This window comes from Ailuropoda melanoleuca, chromosome 7, assembly GCF_002007445.2.
Source record: "Ailuropoda melanoleuca isolate Jingjing chromosome 7, ASM200744v2, whole genome shotgun sequence".
NCBI lineage: Eukaryota > Metazoa > Chordata > Mammalia > Carnivora > Ursidae > Ailuropoda > Ailuropoda melanoleuca.
In genome coordinates this window covers 55,542,853-55,559,252 of record NC_048224.1, presented here as the reverse complement: position 1 = coordinate 55,559,252, position 16,400 = coordinate 55,542,853, and the positions used below count along the sequence as shown (strand labels likewise).

The window sequence follows — 16,400 nt, the reverse complement described above, 5'->3', positions numbered from 1 at the left end:
ATTCCCCCCCGCCCTCTACATTTATTATTTGGAATTCTTTTCCCAGGAAGATGTGTCTTCCGTGCCGGTATATTTATTTTCCCCTCATCTGTTTCTATCAGTGTGGACTCGCGGGTATTTGAGTCTTTGGGTTATGATCCAACACCGTCATTATTTATTTCGTTGCTCAAATCGTTCCAGCTTTGGAAGCTCTTTCAGGTTGGTGCTTGTGTCCTTTTGACAGAGGCCCCCATCTTGGTTTAGAGTTTTTTCTGTTCGTTTCCATCTGGTTTTGTTTTTCATTAAGGACTTCCTTGCTCTCTGTGACGACCAGACACTCTGGGCTCATCTGGCATGGTCCCGGCCCCAGCCCCGGAATCAGCCATTTCTCCAAGGAGCCCTGGAGAAACCTTTCACAGACTCCGGTCTGCACCTGCGGGCTCCGTGTGAGCTGGCCGGGGCAGACGTATTGGATTCGTAAGAAGCCGTCGATGACCCCCCCCATGCCCAGCCAGCTCTGAGGAACACATCTCCTCAAGCCGCCCCATTTCACGAACAGGCAAAATGAGGCTCAGGAGGACCCCCTCAAGGGCAAGGTGGCAGGGGGGCAGAGCCATGGGAGAAGCCAGGTGGGGGTCTGGTTCCCCAGCTCCACTGTTTCCTCACCTGAGGGATCTCAGGGAAGGAAGTCCCAGCAGGGAGGCGAGCTCCCACCCCAGGGCCTGCAGGCCACATGTGGACAAGGTGCATGGGTGGCCTGAGGCTGACCTAGGCAGGTCAAGGCCAGGGCCAGGCACGGCTTGGCACCGGCTTCTTCCTAAACCAGTAGAGGCCCTGCGCGCTGACAAGGGTCGAGTCCACGATATCATGCTGGGTCGGGTGCTTTACGTAAACACAGGTCTGTGGCCAGAGAATCAAAGAGGCCCACACAGACCCTGCGCTGCTGCAAAGGGCTTCAGAGGTCAGAGCCAAAGCCAGGAAGAGGAGACAGTGTGTGTCCAAGGAGGTAAACCCACATTTGTCCTCCAGCCGCATTCCTTGGAGCTAGGAGGCCCCCTGCACACACAAGAGAAGTTTAAGGACCATGTGGCTTTGGAAAAGTAATTCTGCCTCGTTGAACTTCAGATACTCCATTTGTACCACAATAAGGTGACAAAGATGGCAAATGGGCTGGAGTCTCAGCTCAATTGGTAGGAGCTTCTTGGAGCAAGGCAGAGAGGATTCTGAGGTTATAGTAGGGCTCATGGTAAAGCCTGCTGTGCTCCACAAGCGATGTCTGCCTGGGTGAGAACGGGGAGGACGATGGTAGTGCTCCACTAGTGATGTCTGCCCTGGGTGAGAACGGGGAGGACGATGGTAGTGCTCCATTAGTGATGTCTGCCCTGGGTGAGAGCGGGAAGGACGGTGGTAGTGCTCCACTAGTGATGTCTGCCCAGGGGTGAGCGGGAAGGACTGCGGTAGTGCTCCACTAGTGATGTCTGCCCGGGGGTGAGCGGGGAGGATGGTGGTAGTGCTCCACTAATGATGTCTGCCCGGGGGTGAGCGGGGAGGACGGTAGTAGTGCTCCACTAGTGATGTCTGCCCAGAGGTGAGCAGGGAGGACGGTGGTAGTGCTCCACTAGTGATGTCTGCCCAGGGGTGAGAGCGGGGAGGACGGTGGTAGCGCTCCACTAATGATGTCTGCCCAGGGGTGAGTGGGGAGGACGGTGGTAGTGCTCCAGTAGTGATGTCTGCCCAGAGGTGAGCAGGGAGGACGATGGTAGCGCTCCACTAGTGATGTCTGCCCAGGGGTGAGAGCGGGGAGGACGGTGGTAGCGCTCCACTAGTGATGTCTGCCCAGGGGTGAGAGCGGGGAGGACTGTGGTAGTGCTCCAGTAGTGATGTCTGCCCGGGGGTGAGAGCAGGGAGGACTGTGGTAGTGCTCCACTAGTGATGTCTGCCCGGGGGTGAGCGGGAAGGACTGTGGTAGTGCTCCACTAGTGATGTCTGCCCTGGGTGAGCGGGGAGGACGGTGGTAGTGCTCCACTAGTGATGTCTGCCCAGAGGTGAGCAGGGAGGACGGTGGTAGTGCTCCACTAGTGATGTCTGTCCTGGTGAGAGCCGGGAGAGCAGTGGTAGTGCTCTACTAGTGATGTCTGCCTCGGTGAGGGCGGGGAGGACAGTGGTAGGAGTACAAGGTATTTGCTATTCCTGGATTAGATAATATCTCCGATCCTCTCCAGCTTTTTTTTTTTTTAAGATATAAAGAAAAAATGGCTATTCACAGCTTATAACTATCAGCGGTAGGGGGTCAAAGTACAAACAGTGTTGAGGGGCGGGGGGATGCCTAGGCACTCGGTTAAGCGTCCGACTCTTGGTTCCAGCTCAGGTCAGGATCTCAGGGTTGTGAGATCGAGCCCCACATCAGGCTCCGTGCTGAGGGTGGAGTCTGCTTCAGGTTCTCTTTTCTTCTCCCTCTTCCCCTCCCGTGCTCACTCACTCTCTCTCAAATAAATAAATTTTCCAAAAAAGAGTATAAACAGTGTCAAAACCTTCAGATAACTTCCAGGATGGCAGACCCATGGTGCTCCAGGAAGGGGGACAGGCGGTGAAGTCGCCCAGGTCCGTACGGACCCTACCCCTGCTCCTCTCCCACCACAAGTCCTGAAGTCACTCCCAGCAATCTGAGGGTTGGATCGGCTCACCCACCTGTCACACAGGTGGCCTTCCACGTTCTCCTTGCAGGGGCAGCGTCCACCGTGGGGGTCACAGGTGCCCAGGCTGCCGGCCACACTGCAGGCGCAGGGTCTGCCAAGGAGACGGGACGGTAGGAAAGGTATCCGATGAGCGGTTCCAGAGGGAGGCTAGCCCATCCTCCTGGGAGGGAACTTCTCCATCCTTCCCCATTCCCTAGAGGACCAGGAGGCAGGCTGACCCAAGAGCCTTCCACCTGGCTTTTACTACTCCCACCTTGCCAAGGAAGGGACCCATCCACTCACCTGAAGAATGATCCATCTGCCGACCCACCCGTTCATTCACCTGTACATTCTTCCAACCACCCATCCATTTATTCATCCTTCCAGCCTTCTATCGATTGACCCACCCACCCATCTATGCATCTTTCCATCCATCCATCCATCCATCCATCCATCCATCCATCCATCCGTCCATCCAATCATCTATCCATCCATCCATTGACCCACATACCCACCTATCCACTCACTCATCCATGCATCTTTCCTCCTACCAACTGATCCATCCATCCATCCATCCATCCATCCATCCATCCATCCATCCATCCGCCATCTGCCAAGACATGGTTCCTGCCCTCACAAAGCCTACAGTCAACTGAAGACGGACAAGCAAACAGGTAGGTGCTGTATTTTGATATGTTCTGTGAGGAAATACGAAAGGCTGTAGGTACACCAAGGAGCTTGGGGTAAGGCACAAGAGGACAGGTAGAGGGAAGAATTCCTGGGGGAGTGATACCTCGGCTGGGAGCTGTAGAAAGCGGAGGGGTTTGCTCGACAAGGCCAGGAGAGGCAGGGGGTTGCAAGGAGCATACTCCGGGGTAGGAGCATATGCAAAGGCCCAGCGGCCTGAGAAACCCTGGGGAGACATGCAAGTTCCTGTCTCACAGCCAGAGCTGTGCCTAGACCCACTGAATATTCTGTGGGGCATCCAAGACCCCCCATCCAGCCCTGATGCATTTCCTCTGCCTTTCAAATACACACAGAGCCTGTTGTAACCAAAGCCAAGTTCATTTAAGTGTTTCTGAGATTCTAAGGGCTTTATTTTTTCGGTCATGGGTGTTTCTCAATCAAGTGATTGAGTTAGACCGGCATGTTAGACCCCTCTTCTGAGGTCTGGACCCGGGTAGCCCATCTGTCTCTCTCCCCTTGGATGCCCCAGCAGCACCGCGGACTCAGTCTCTCCCCGTATTGTGCTCCCTGTGTCGTGAATGGCCTCCCTACACCCAGGGGCCTGGGGGCTCAGCCTTCATCCCTACTTCTTCTGCTCCCTGACGATCACCTCCTGCCAACTCTGCCTTCCAAGGGGCTCTGGAATCTGTCCGGTTCTCTGCCTCTCTGTGGCCAAACCCTAGTGCGAGCTGCCACGTCTCCCAGCTGTTCCTGCTGCAGCCTCTGCCCCAGCCTCCAACCTCATCCCACTCCTGCTTCATGCCTGTCCACAGCTCCTCCTGAGGCCTCCGAGGCCCCTCGGACCCTCCTCCTCTGTGCACCCTCCTGCCCTGTACCCCCCGCTCATCCATACTGAGCTTCGCCTTGCACTTGCCTCTGAGCCTTTGCATGTGCTCTTCCTCCGCCCAGAACACCTGTCCCTCTGCCCTATGTTGGCAGCCCTCCCTTCTCAGGCCTCACACTAGAACTCCGTGCCTCTCGTGGGAAGCCTGCCCTTGACCCCCAAGACCAGCCGGGCTTCCATGGGACTCATGGCTTGTCTCACAGTTTCCAGGGACTGAATGTCTCTAGTCCTTGCATGGGACTGGGGGGACTGGGCTAAGAATGAGACAGAATGACGAACAGAGGGATGGAAGGAAGGAGGGAAAGACAGCTACTATCCTCTTCCTCCCGCTTCCTGGCATTCATGCCCAGTCCACCAGCTGTGCCCTGCGTGGCCGTCCACACCCGCTGCCCTGGCCGCCTCACCTGCAGCCTCCCTCACTGAGCGAGTGGAACCCGGGCCGGCAGCGGTCACACTTCCAGCCCGTCACCGTGGGCTTGCAGACGCAGGCGCCCGAGGCATCACACTGGAGGCGCAGGGAGCCTGGGGGAGGAAGGGCACAGGGCAGCGGGGTCCCCCCCCATTCGGAGCAGGGGGCGGGGCCAGGGGGCGGGGCCTGCTACCTGCTGGGTGGCAGTCACAGGGCTGGCACGGCGTCCAAGGGCTCCAGCGATAGAAGTCCTCCTGGCAGCGCTCGCAGTGTGGCCCGGCCGTGTGGTCCCGGCAGCGGAGGCAGCGCCCGCCGTGGCCCGTGCTGCGGAAGAGCTCCCGGTCGAAGGCGCACTCCTCCGAGTGGCCACTGCAGTTGCAGGCTGTGGGCAGGAGGCAGGGGGCGGCATGTGAGTGGCCGGCGCCCAGCAGTGGGGGAGGCTGGGCCCATCAGCCTCCTGGTGATGAAGGAGCAGGCAGCTCCAGGAAGGTCCAGGATGAGTGCAGGCCCAGCTTGATCAAGGACATAGAGACCAGTCGACTGATCTTCCCAAACAGGACTCTCAAGAGCAAAAGGGGCACCAAGACCCAGGACCCTCCCAGGTGAGCCAGACGCACCGTCTGCAGGCACGGATCACGGCTGGCCACCTTCTGGAGTGGCCGTGTGGCTCACTCCTAGCTGTCCCGTGGATCCTCTCAGCCCTAAGAATTGCGTAGACCTGGCTCCTAGTGACCATGAGGTTATTCCGATGCATGGAAACATAGGGCACCCCCTTCACTCATTAAGTCATTAAACAAGGAGGATGTACTAAGGATCGCTGGCAGTCTCAACTCCCATGGTGAGCCCAGCATGGGGGGGCCAGAAAGCAGCACGAACAGGGCTGCCTGCTGTTTGACAGGGGCCAGATGCCGCAAGCAAGTGAATGTCCTATAGGCAGAGGGCTGCAGGGAGGCTCTGGGAGCTGAAGGAGGGACCCTACGGGCTGTCCTCAGGGCGGGGGGAGTCCCAGGCAGGAGGTGAGGGCCACAGCATAAGCCGTGGACAGCCAGAGATCTACCCAGTGCTGGGCAGCTGGCAGGTCACCTGATGGGCCTCCTGACGGGACAGGGAGGGGTGTGGGAGCAGCTATGGGGTCAAGAGGTCAGCAGAGCCTGATCCAGGGAGGCCAGACAGCCACGGTCAGTGGACTTCACCTTGGAGCAAGGCTGGCTTTGGGAGAGTCCGCCAGGGGCTGGGTGTAATCCTGCTCGCACTTTACAAGGGCCTCAGGCCGCGGGTGGAGCCGGGCTGGAGGCTGGCGAGCAGGGCAGGGGGAGAGTCAGGCCTGGAGAAGGGGCGATGGGGCTGGGACCAAGGCACAGACTACACAGAAGGATACAGTCAGGTGGGCTGGAGGGACATGGGTGAGGCCGAGCTCAGGGCTGTCTGCGCTGGAGGGTGGCAAGCGGTCAGGCACAAAGCCCCGGCTTCCCGGCTGATGGTGGAGAGGACAGAGATGTGACCACTGGGCAAGGACATGACAGGAGAAGTGGTCTGGCTTTTTGCATCCTCATCATGGAGACAGCCTCAGGCTCAGAATGGGTGAGTCAGCCAGCACCGCCTCCTTGGCCCCAGGGAGGACTTCCTGATGGAGGCAGGCCAGTGAGGGCAACAGAACCCCATGAGGACCACGGTGGCCCTGGGAAGCTCCCGCAGACAGCAGTACGCTGTTCACAGAACAGGCTGTCCCCCTCCCCGCCCCAGCTCTGGCTGCCAGCAGCCAGGACCCAGGGCCCGGTGATGGCCAGCTACACACGGGGAGCCCAAAGCAGTTCAGGTGACTATCAGGGGGGCAGGGCAGAGCTCGGAGCCCTGGGAAGCTGGGGTGGGGGCTGGGACTGATGGTGACGGACAGTCCCAACCCCACCGTGTGCAGCCCCACGTCACTGGGGAAGGTATGCCGGCCCCATCCTCTCCAGCCTGGCTCTGAGGTTCTGTGGTCAAAGCCACATCACATGGGGACCGGGACATCAAAGGCTGTCTGGGGGGCCGTGGGAGAGGCTGGGTGGGCAGGTCAGCACCCCCAGGACCTGGTGCCTTCTGTTCTGGCTTTCATTAGCAGCTGCAGTTGGAGCCATTGAAACAAAGAACAGTGGGGGGGCCTTCCCAGCCCTCCTGCCCACAGCCGCTCAACTGGGGATTTGGTCTGGGGGAGGGCTTTGTGCTCTGTAGGGGCAAGACGGAGGAACACAGGCCCCCTCCCGCTCTCTCCCCGCCCCTCCTCATCCCTGCAGCTACAGGGGGGCTTAGCGTCAGGAGCAGCCCCTGCTGCCAGGTCTCAGGGAGTCTGCTCCCCCGCCAGAGCCATGGCCTCCGGCCTCTGGTGCCCAGAGTCCCGGGACACTCACGCACACACTCGTTGGCGGCCTCAGCCGTGCCCCGGGCCCACGGGCGGTCCTGGAAGAAGGGCAGGCAGCGCTCGCAGTCGGTGCCCGTGGTGTTGTGCTGGCACCGGCAGACCAGCCGGCCCGCCGCGTCGGGACCACACTCACTGGCGTGCCCGTTGCACTTGCACCTGGGGGAACACGGAGATCGGGGTCAGAAACTGGGGAAGGCACCGTCAGAGGAGGGGCTCATCCCCAGGTAGCCCCTGATCCGGACGCTCAGTGACGGAGCTGCAGGGAAGCCCTACTTTGAGCCCGGGGGGCAATGGTAACGGAGAGCTGGCCACGCTGCGCTCTTCTGAGCTCTGGCCGCAGACAAACCCAGGGTCTTCACGAGCCCGCTATCCTTCCCATTCCATGGATGGGGGAACTGAGGCACACACAGGCTGCCCCAGGCCAGCCGTTAGGAATGGCAACGTTTGCGAGGCTGCTGCTGAAGGAGTCCTAGCTGAGAGGGACCCAGAAAGAAGTCATCCCAGTCTCCGGGTGGAAGGCAGGGCAGCCCCCAGGCGGGGTGGAGGAAGGGGGCAGCCAGCGACCTGCCTCACGCAGTCCTCCTTCGCGTCTCTGGGGGTGAGAAAGAGGTCGCTCCTTACCGAGGACGGCCCCCAACTCATCTCAAGTCTGCGGTGAGTCTGTGTCTCTGGGACAGCCCCTGGGGCCCGTGTCCCACTGCATCCAGCTGTCCACAGGGACAGGCGACTGGCAGAACTGGGCAGACACAAGTGAGCCCAGGGGGCCACCACGACGCCCAGCTTCCAGCCTTCCTCTGTGCTGCCCCGAACCAAGCTTATACCTTCTTGTGGGAGCGTCCCTGCTGCAGTGGGAGGGACCACGCCGCCCCCATTTCACAGATGAGGAAACAGGCTCAGGCCACGAAGGACAGGTGCCGAGTGGCCGGGCTAGAATCTGCAGCCTGCTCTACTCCACGCAGACCCCGCGCTCCCGGACACGCGGTGGCTCCCGTAAGCTACGTTCCATGCTCCTCACTCAGTGGGTGTTAGGAAACTGCTGACCGCTGCCAGCACCCCCAGTGTCTTCTCTACTTTGGGGACACAGGGCTTGGGGGGGGCACAGGGCATTGCTTCCTCCATGGGAGCCCCGGGTAGGCAGGGAATGCCCTAGCATTTCTGGCGGGGGTGAGGTGGACACCAAGCAGTCTTGAGAGATGGTGATCCCTGGTCTTGGGACAAGGGACCACCCATGTCCCCGAGGAGGTCTGCAAACACCACCCTCCTCCATGAAGCCCTCTGACCCCCAGGGAAAGAATGAAATTCTTCTAGGCCATTGTGGGACTCAGGGTGCCGGCCCACCTGCCCCCCAGCCAGCTGCAGGCCCGAGGGTGGTCTGGCTCTGACAGCTGGGGCCCAGGTGTTCTCTGGCCCGAAGCCCCCTGACAGCAGGTGCTGGAGTTCGCCACCAGCCCACCATCCATGGAGAGTGCCTCCTCCCAGTGGTTTGACCCGAATCAAGTGTGGGAGTGGCAGGGGAAGAGGGGCAGAGGGGCCCTCATAGACACCCCACCTCCCCTTCGCTCCCAGCCCCAGCGTGGCCCGGAGGGGGCAGACACTGCGAGTGCAGGCAGCTGGGCCCTGAGTTCCCTTTCTGCACTTTTCCACCTCTCTGAACGCCACCCAAGTGTCCCCGCATTCCAGAAGCTCCTTGCTTCCCACCCACACAGGCCATCACCCCCACAGCAAGCTGATTTCCCATCCCAGAGAGCCTGCAGACCCACAAGCTTCTCTCCGCCCTACCACCCGCTTCCACGGCCACTTTCCTAACGTTCTCTGTCTTCTCGCTCCTTTCATCCTTCCGCATGTGATGTCAGGGGGTTGGGACCTTTTCAAACCCTGTGACCACCCTGGCCAAATCCTTCCACGGCTCCCCACTGCCTGTGGGACATGAATGAACTCGGTCCATCTTCCAGCCTTGTCTCTGGACGCGGCACATGCAGGCCCTTCTGCCCTGGATGCTGGCCTCCTCCCACCTTGGCTGGGTTCCCGTCTGCAGAGCAGTATCCCTGACCGCCGGAGTACCCTGCCCTGGCCCCCATCCTCATTACTCTGGGGTGCACGGACATGGTCCTTGGAGAGTAATCTGATTACTGTCTGCCACCCCCTTGAGGTTGGGGCGGGAACACCTCTGTCTTCCTCTTTCTTTTCCAAGAAGGAAGCCCCCAAGCGTTCCTGCTGATGACACCGTGTGTGCCTGCCCTGGTTCCACAGCCTGCCACGTGTGCCCAGTACCGGCGGCCACGCAGGAGACAGGCCGGGGATGTTGAGGAAGACAAGGCCTTTGCCCTTAGGGCAGCCCCGGCTTCCCAGAGAGCAGAGATGTTCAGCCAAACCACAGCGGCCCGTGCAGCCAGCACCAGGGGTCCAGACGGCAGAGCCTAGCACTTCCCACAGGAGAGAGAGGGCCAAAACCGCAGCCCCTGCTCACTTGGGGCCCCTTCCAAGTAGTCGGCCGGCCGTAGGGCTCTGGAGTGGCCTGAGCTGTTCGTCTGCACGGAGGTGCCTCAGAGTCTTTAACGTTTGGGTCCCCATGAAGCCTGACCATGCCCAAGGTTAGCAGGAGATTGAGGCAGGAATGGGGTGGATGGGCTTCGTGGTTTGTAAAACCAGGAGTGCTGACAGGAGTAAAGCTTTGTAAGCTTCAAGCCCTACACCGGCCCGCGTCATCCCTAACCAGCTTGCCTTGGAAAGAAAAAGGAGGAGGAAGGAGGGAAGGGAAAGGAACAGAAGGGAAGGGAGGAAGGATGAGGAAGGAAGGAAGGGAAGATGGAAAGAAGGAGGTGAAGAAAGAAGGAAGGAAGGAATGCAGGAAGGGAGGGAGGACAAAAGCAAAGGGGCAGGGACCCCCAGGTGCGAGGGATCAGAGGCATGAAGGTCTCACTGGTCCCGCGCACGATGGTGGAAGCAGCTGATGCAGGAAATGCAGGAGCTGGGATGGGGCTGGGCCATGAAGACCTTGAACGCCGGGCCCAGGGGACCAGGATCCTGTCCCCCCGACCCCGAGGCATCTGAAGTGGCTCCTTCACCCGCCACAGCAGCCACCGGGTGACCCCCACATGGCGTCCGCCTTCTTTCTGCCCACCGCCCAGGGTCCTGGGGTCCCCAGCCCCGCCGTCCTGCCTCCCACCTACCTGCCACCCACAGAGAGGTCGGACACGGCGTAGTAGTAGGACTGCAGCACCTTGGGGTCCCTGAAGATGTCGTCCCCAAACGTGTTGAGCCGGTCCAGGGAGATGAGGAGCTCGGTGCTGGTGACCCACTCCTGGGGTGGGGGGCGAGGAGAGAGGAGGGAAGGCATCAGCAGGCTCCTGAGTATTTGCTCTCACCCTGCTCTGCTTGAAGGTCCAGCCGGCTGCCCTGGGGGTCTCCTGGGCCCCAGGGACAAGCCTTGCTTAGACAAACCCCAAAAACGGTGCAGAAATAAGAATCCTGTGCTTTGGGATCACGCCCGTCTGGGGGCCAGGCCGCTGACAGGCTGTGCAACTTTGGGGAGTTACTCAACGTCGCGGAGGGTCCCCTTCCCCATCTGTAAAATGGGACAAGGAATTGCGCTAACCCCACAAGGGTGTTTGGAGGAGGATGGCCAATGGCAGCAGTGGGGCGTGGGGTAGGGTCACGCTCATTAAGTGGCCGAGGTGCTGGGACGCAGGCCCGAAGCAGCCCAACCTATCACTTGTCACGCAGGTCACTTAACTTCTCCCAGCGGCTTCTGCGCCCGCATCCTAGAGATTAGCGGAGGGAGGACGTGTCCCAGTGCCCTTCTCCCCCGCTCAGCTGGGCCTGATGCGGGGCAGGTCCTAGTTTCCAGGCTTCTCATACACTTAGGCTCCCACAGCCAGTCCCCTGCCCCAGGTGACACCTGTCCCTACAAGGGTAGGGATTTGGGGCCCCTTGTTCTCACGGCATGCCCAGCCCCCAGGCTCTGCCTGGCACGTAGCAGGCGCTAAGTAAATACTTGCTGATCGCTGAATGACACCTCCCCCTGGAAGAGCGCAGCGGGGAGGGAGGGGAGAGCCCACGTGAAGGCTGACATTTTCATCCGCCTGCTGTTATAATCAGAGGTACACAGAGGCAGCTCCAGCTGAATTTTAATCAGCGTTTTAACTCAGCCCAGGAGCTCCTGGTTTAGCAATCAGGCCCATCAGGGCAGAAACGAACTTCTGGCAAAGTCTGTCTTCGGGCCCCAGCATGAAACGTAAGCCAGCGGGTCTCTGTGGCTCCCTCTGAGCTCAGCAGCTCGCCAGCCCACTGCCTGGGGCCCGGGGCCTCTGCTCAAGGAGGTTTCTGCTGGGGAGGGAGGGTCCGGCACCAGAAAAACTTAAGTGGGAGCCTTAGCACCGGGCGGAGTTTGAAAGTGTCCGTCACTCCGCAAAGCAAAATGCCTCGCAAATGTCACTGTGCCTTCAGGGATCTGGTTAAAACACAGCCTCTGAGGCAGAGGTCAGGGGCGGGGCCTGAGGCTCTGCATTTCTAGCAAATGCCCAGGCCGTGCTGATGCTGCCGGGTCCCTGGAGCAGAAAGGTAGTGCCTGGGACGGGGGAGCCCAGCATGCGTGGGGTTGTGGGCTGGGAGAGAGAGGGGAATTTGTTCCCTCAGCCCGCATCCTATGGGACTCTTCCTGATGCCTTAAAGGTCATCTCAGGGCAGCCCGGAGCCCCAGGGTACAATGGGCTTTTGCAGCTTACAATGGCCCTAGCCAAAACCACGAGTGGGCTCTCGGGTAGATTTCGGCCAGACCCTGGGGTCCAGGATGTGGCATTACGAGGCAGGGGGCGGGGAGCTTCTGCTCCAGCCAGCACCCCGCAGGGGAGATGCTCAGGTGGCCACTCGGGTCTGGTGGCCCGATTCTGCCTTGGCAAGCCGGCCTTCTCCCCAGGGTCCCTGGCCCCTCACGGGGAACAGAGGGACCCAAGACCCCACAGCACGCGGACACACCCTTCATTACTTCCCACGCAAAATGCTCCAAGTCCTCAGANCGATAGAAGTCCTCCTGGCAGCGCTCGCAGTGTGGCCCGGCCGTGTGGTCCCGGCAGCGGAGGCAGCGCCCGCCGTGGCCCGTGCTGCGGAAGAGCTCCCGGTCGAAGGCGCACTCCTCCGAGTGGCCACTGCAGTTGCAGGCTGTGGGCAGGAGGCAGGGGGCGGCATGTGAGTGGCCGGCGCCCAGCAGTGGGGGAGGCTGGGCCCATCAGCCTCCTGGTGATGAAGGAGCAGGCAGCTCCAGGAAGGTCCAGGATGAGTGCAGGCCCAGCTTGATCAAGGACATAGAGACCAGTCGACTGATCTTCCCAAACAGGACTCTCAAGAGCAAAAGGGGCACCAAGACCCAGGACCCTCCCAGGTGAGCCAGACGCACCGTCTGCAGGCACGGATCACGGCTGGCCACCTTCTGGAGTGGCCGTGTGGCTCACTCCTAGCTGTCCCGTGGATCCTCTCAGCCCTAAGAATTGCGTAGACCTGGCTCCTAGTGACCATGAGGTTATTCCGATGCATGGAAACATAGGGCACCCCCTTCACTCATTAAGTCATTAAACAAGGAGGATGTACTAAGGATCGCTGGCAGTCTCAACTCCCATGGTGAGCCCAGCATGGGGGGGCCAGAGAGCAGCACGAACAGGGCTGCCTGCTGTTTGACAGGGGCCAGATGCCGCAAGCAAGTGAATGTCCTATAGGCAGAGGGCTGCAGGGAGGCTCTGGGAGCTGAAGGAGGGACCCTACGGGCTGTCCTCAGGGCGGGGGGAGTCCCAGGCAGGAGGTGAGGGCCACAGCATAAGCCGTGGACAGCCAGAGATCTACCCAGTGCTGGGCAGCTGGCAGGTCACCTGATGGGCCTCCTGACGGGACAGGGAGGGGTGTGGGAGCAGCTATGGGGTCAAGAGGTCAGCAGAGCCTGATCCAGGGAGGCCAGACAGCCATGGTCAGTGGACTTCACCTTGGAGCAAGGCCGGCTTTGGGAGAGTCCGCCAGGGGCTGGGTGTAATCGTGCTCGCACTTTACAAGGGCCTCAGGCCGCGGGTGGAGCCGGGCTGGAGGCTGGCGAGCAGGGCAGGGGGAGAGTCAGGCCTGGAGAAGGGGCGATGGGGCTGGGACCAAGGCACAGACTACACAGAAGGATACAGTCAGGTGGGCTGGAGGGACATGGGTGAGGCCGAGCTCAGGGCTGTCTGCGCTGGAGGGTGGCAAGCGGTCAGGCACAAAGCCCCGGCTTCCCGGCTGATGGTGGAGAGGACAGAGATGTGACCACTGGGCAAGGACATGACAGGAGAAGTGGTCTGGCTTTTTGCATCCTCATCATGGAGACAGCCTCAGGCTCAGAATGGGTGAGTCAGCCAGCACCGCCTCCTTGGCCCCAGGGAGGACTTCCTGATGGAGGCAGGCCAGTGAGGGCAACAGAACCCCATGAGGACCACGGTGGCCCTGGGAAGCTCCCGCAGACAGCAGTACGCTGTTCACAGAACAGGCTGTCCCCCTCCCCGCCCCAGCTCTGGCTGCCAGCAGCCAGGACCCAGGGCCCGGTGATGGCCAGCTACACACGGGGAGCCCAAAGCAGTTCAGGTGACTATCAGGGGGGCAGGGCAGAGCTCGGAGCCCTGGGAAGCTGGGGTGGGGGCTGGGACTGATGGTGACGGACAGTCCCAACCCCACCGTGTGCAGCCCCACGTCACTGGGGAAGGTATGCCGGCCCCATCCTCTCCAGCCTGGCTCTGAGGTTCTGTGGTCAAAGCCACATCACATGGGGACCGGGACATCAAAGGCTGTCTGGGGGGCCGTGGGAGAGGCTGGGTGGGCAGGTCAGCACCCCCAGGACCTGGTGCCTTCTGTTCTGGCTTTCATTAGCAGCTGCAGTTGGAGCCATTGAAACAAAGAACAGTGGGGGGGCCTTCCCAGCCCTCCTGCCCACAGCCGCTCAACTGGGGATTTGGTCTGGGGGAGGGCTTTGTGCTCTGTAGGGGCAAGACGGAGGAACACAGGCCCCCTCCCGCTCTCTCCCCGTCCCTCCTCATCCCTGCAGCTACAGGGGGGCTTAGCGTCAGGAGCAGCCCCTGCTGCCAGGTCTCAGGGAGTCTGCTCCCCCGCCAGAGCCATGGCCTCCGGCCTCTGGTGCCCAGAGTCCCGGGACACTCACGCACACACTCGTTGGCGGCCTCAGCCGTGCCCCGGGCCCACGGGCGGTCCTGGAAGAAGGGCAGGCAGCGCTCGCAGTCGGTGCCCGTGGTGTTGTGCTGGCACCGGCAGACCAGCCGGCCCGCCGCGTCGGGACCACACTCACTGGCGTGCCCGTTGCACTTGCACCTGGGGGAACACGGAGATCGGGGTCAGAAACTGGGGAAGGCACCGTCAGAGGAGGGGCTCATCCCCAGGTAGCCCCTGATCCGGACGCTCAGTGACGGAGCTGCAGGGAAGCCCTACTTTGAGCCCGGGGGGCAATGGTAACGGAGAGCTGGCCACGCTGCGCTCTTCTGAGCTCTGGCCGCAGACAAACCCAGGGTCTTCACGAGCCCGCTATCCTTCCCATTCCACGGATGGGGGAACTGAGGCACACACAGGCTGCCCCAGGCCAGCCGTTAGGAATGGCAACGTTTGCGAGGCTGCTGCTGAAGGAGTCCTAGCTGAGAGGGACCCAGAAAGAAGTCATCCCAGTCTCCGGGTGGAAGGCAGGGCAGCCCCCAGGCGGGGTGGAGGAAGGGGGCAGCCAGCGACCTGCCTCACGCAGTCCTCCTTCGCGTCTCTGGGGGTGAGAAAGAGGTCGCTCCTTACCGAGGACGGCCCCCAACTCATCTCAAGTCTGCGGTGAGTCTGTGTCTCTGGGACAGCCCCTGGGGCCCGTGTCCCACTGCATCCAGCTGTCCACAGGGACAGGCGACTGGCAGAACTGGGCAGACACAAGTGAGCCCAGGGGGCCACCACGACGCCCAGCTTCCAGCCTTCCTCTGTGCTGCCCCGAACCAAGCTTATACCTTCTTGTGGGAGCGTCCCTGCTGCAGTGGGAGGGACCACGCCGCCCCCATTTCACAGATGAGGAAACAGGCTCAGGCCACGAAGGACAGGTGCCGAGTGGCCGGGCTAGAATCTGCAGCCTGCTCTACTCCACGCAGACCCCGCGCTCCCGGACACGCGGTGGCTCCCGTAAGCTACGTTCCATGCTCCTCACTCAGTGGGTGTTAGGAAACTGCTGACCGCTGCCAGCACCCCCAGTGTCTTCTCTACTTTGGGGACACAGGGCTTGGGGGGGGCACAGGGCATTGCTTCCTCCATGGGAGCCCCGGGTAGGCAGGGAATGCCCTAGCATTTCTGGCGGGGGTGAGGTGGACACCAAGCAGTCTTGAGAGATGGTGATCCCTGGTCTTGGGACAAGGGACCACCCATGTCCCCGAGGAGGTCTGCAAACACCACCCTCCTCCATGAAGCCCTCTGACCCCCAGGGAAAGAATGAAATTCTTCTAGGCCATTGTGGGACTCAGGGTGCCGGCCCACCTGCCCCCCAGCCAGCTGCAGGCCCGAGGGTGGTCTGGCTCTGACAGCTGGGGCCCAGGTGTTCTCTGGCCCGAAACCCCCTGACAGCAGGCGCTGGAGTTCGCCACCAGCCCACCATCCATGGAGAGCGCCTCCTCCCGGTGGTTTGACCCGAATCAAGTGTGGGAGTGGCAGGGGAAGAGGGGCAGAGGGGCCCTCTTAGACACCCCACCTCCCCTTCACTCCCAGCCCCAGCGTGGCCCGGAGGGGGCAGACACTGCGAGTGCAGGCAGCTGGGCCCTGCGTTCCCTTTCTGCACTTTTCCACCTCTCTGAACGCCACCCAAGTGTCCCCGCATTCCAGAAGCTCCTTGCTTCCCACCCACACAGACCATCACCCCCACAGCAAGCTGATTTCCCATCCCAGAGAGCCTGCAGACCCACAAGCTTCTCTCCGCCCTACCACCCGCTTCCACGGCCACTTTCCTAACGTTCTCTGTCTTCTCGCTCCTTTCATCCTTCCGCATGTGATGTCAGGGGGTTGGGACCTTTTCAAACCCTGTGACCACCCTGGCCAAATCCTTCCACGGCTCCCCACTGCCTGTGGGACATGAATGAACTCGGTCCATCTTCCAGCCTTGTCTCTGGACGCGGCACATGCAGGCCCTTCTGCCCTGGATGCTGGCCTCCTCCCACCTTGGCTGGGTTCCCGTCTGCAGAGCAGTATCCCTGACCGCCGGAGTACCCTGCCCTGGCCCCCATCCTCATTACTCTGGGGTGCACGGACATGGTCCTTGGAGAGTAATCTGATTACTGTCTGCCACCCCCTTGAGGTTGGGGCGGGAACACCTCTGTCTTCCTCTTTCTTTTCCAAGAAGGA

The 16,400-nt window shown here is 61.1% G+C and overlaps 1 protein-coding gene across 1 annotated transcript in view; it reads right to left on the bottom strand.

The window, feature by feature from the left end:
* LAMC3 (laminin subunit gamma 3) overlaps positions 1 to 16,400 on the bottom strand; it is a gene marked incomplete at its 5' end in the record, with an annotated part of 68,692 nt that overhangs the window by 33,229 nt on the left and 19,063 nt on the right. Inside the window, 4 exons of the mRNA XM_034663743.1 lie at positions 2,668 to 2,766; positions 4,629 to 4,746; positions 4,827 to 5,015; positions 14,194 to 14,360. Of these exons, the coding sequence (XP_034519634.1) occupies positions 2,668 to 2,766; positions 4,629 to 4,746; positions 4,827 to 5,015; positions 14,194 to 14,360 (573 nt within the window). The remainder of the gene's footprint in view (positions 1 to 2,667; positions 2,767 to 4,628; positions 4,747 to 4,826; positions 5,016 to 14,193; positions 14,361 to 16,400) is intronic.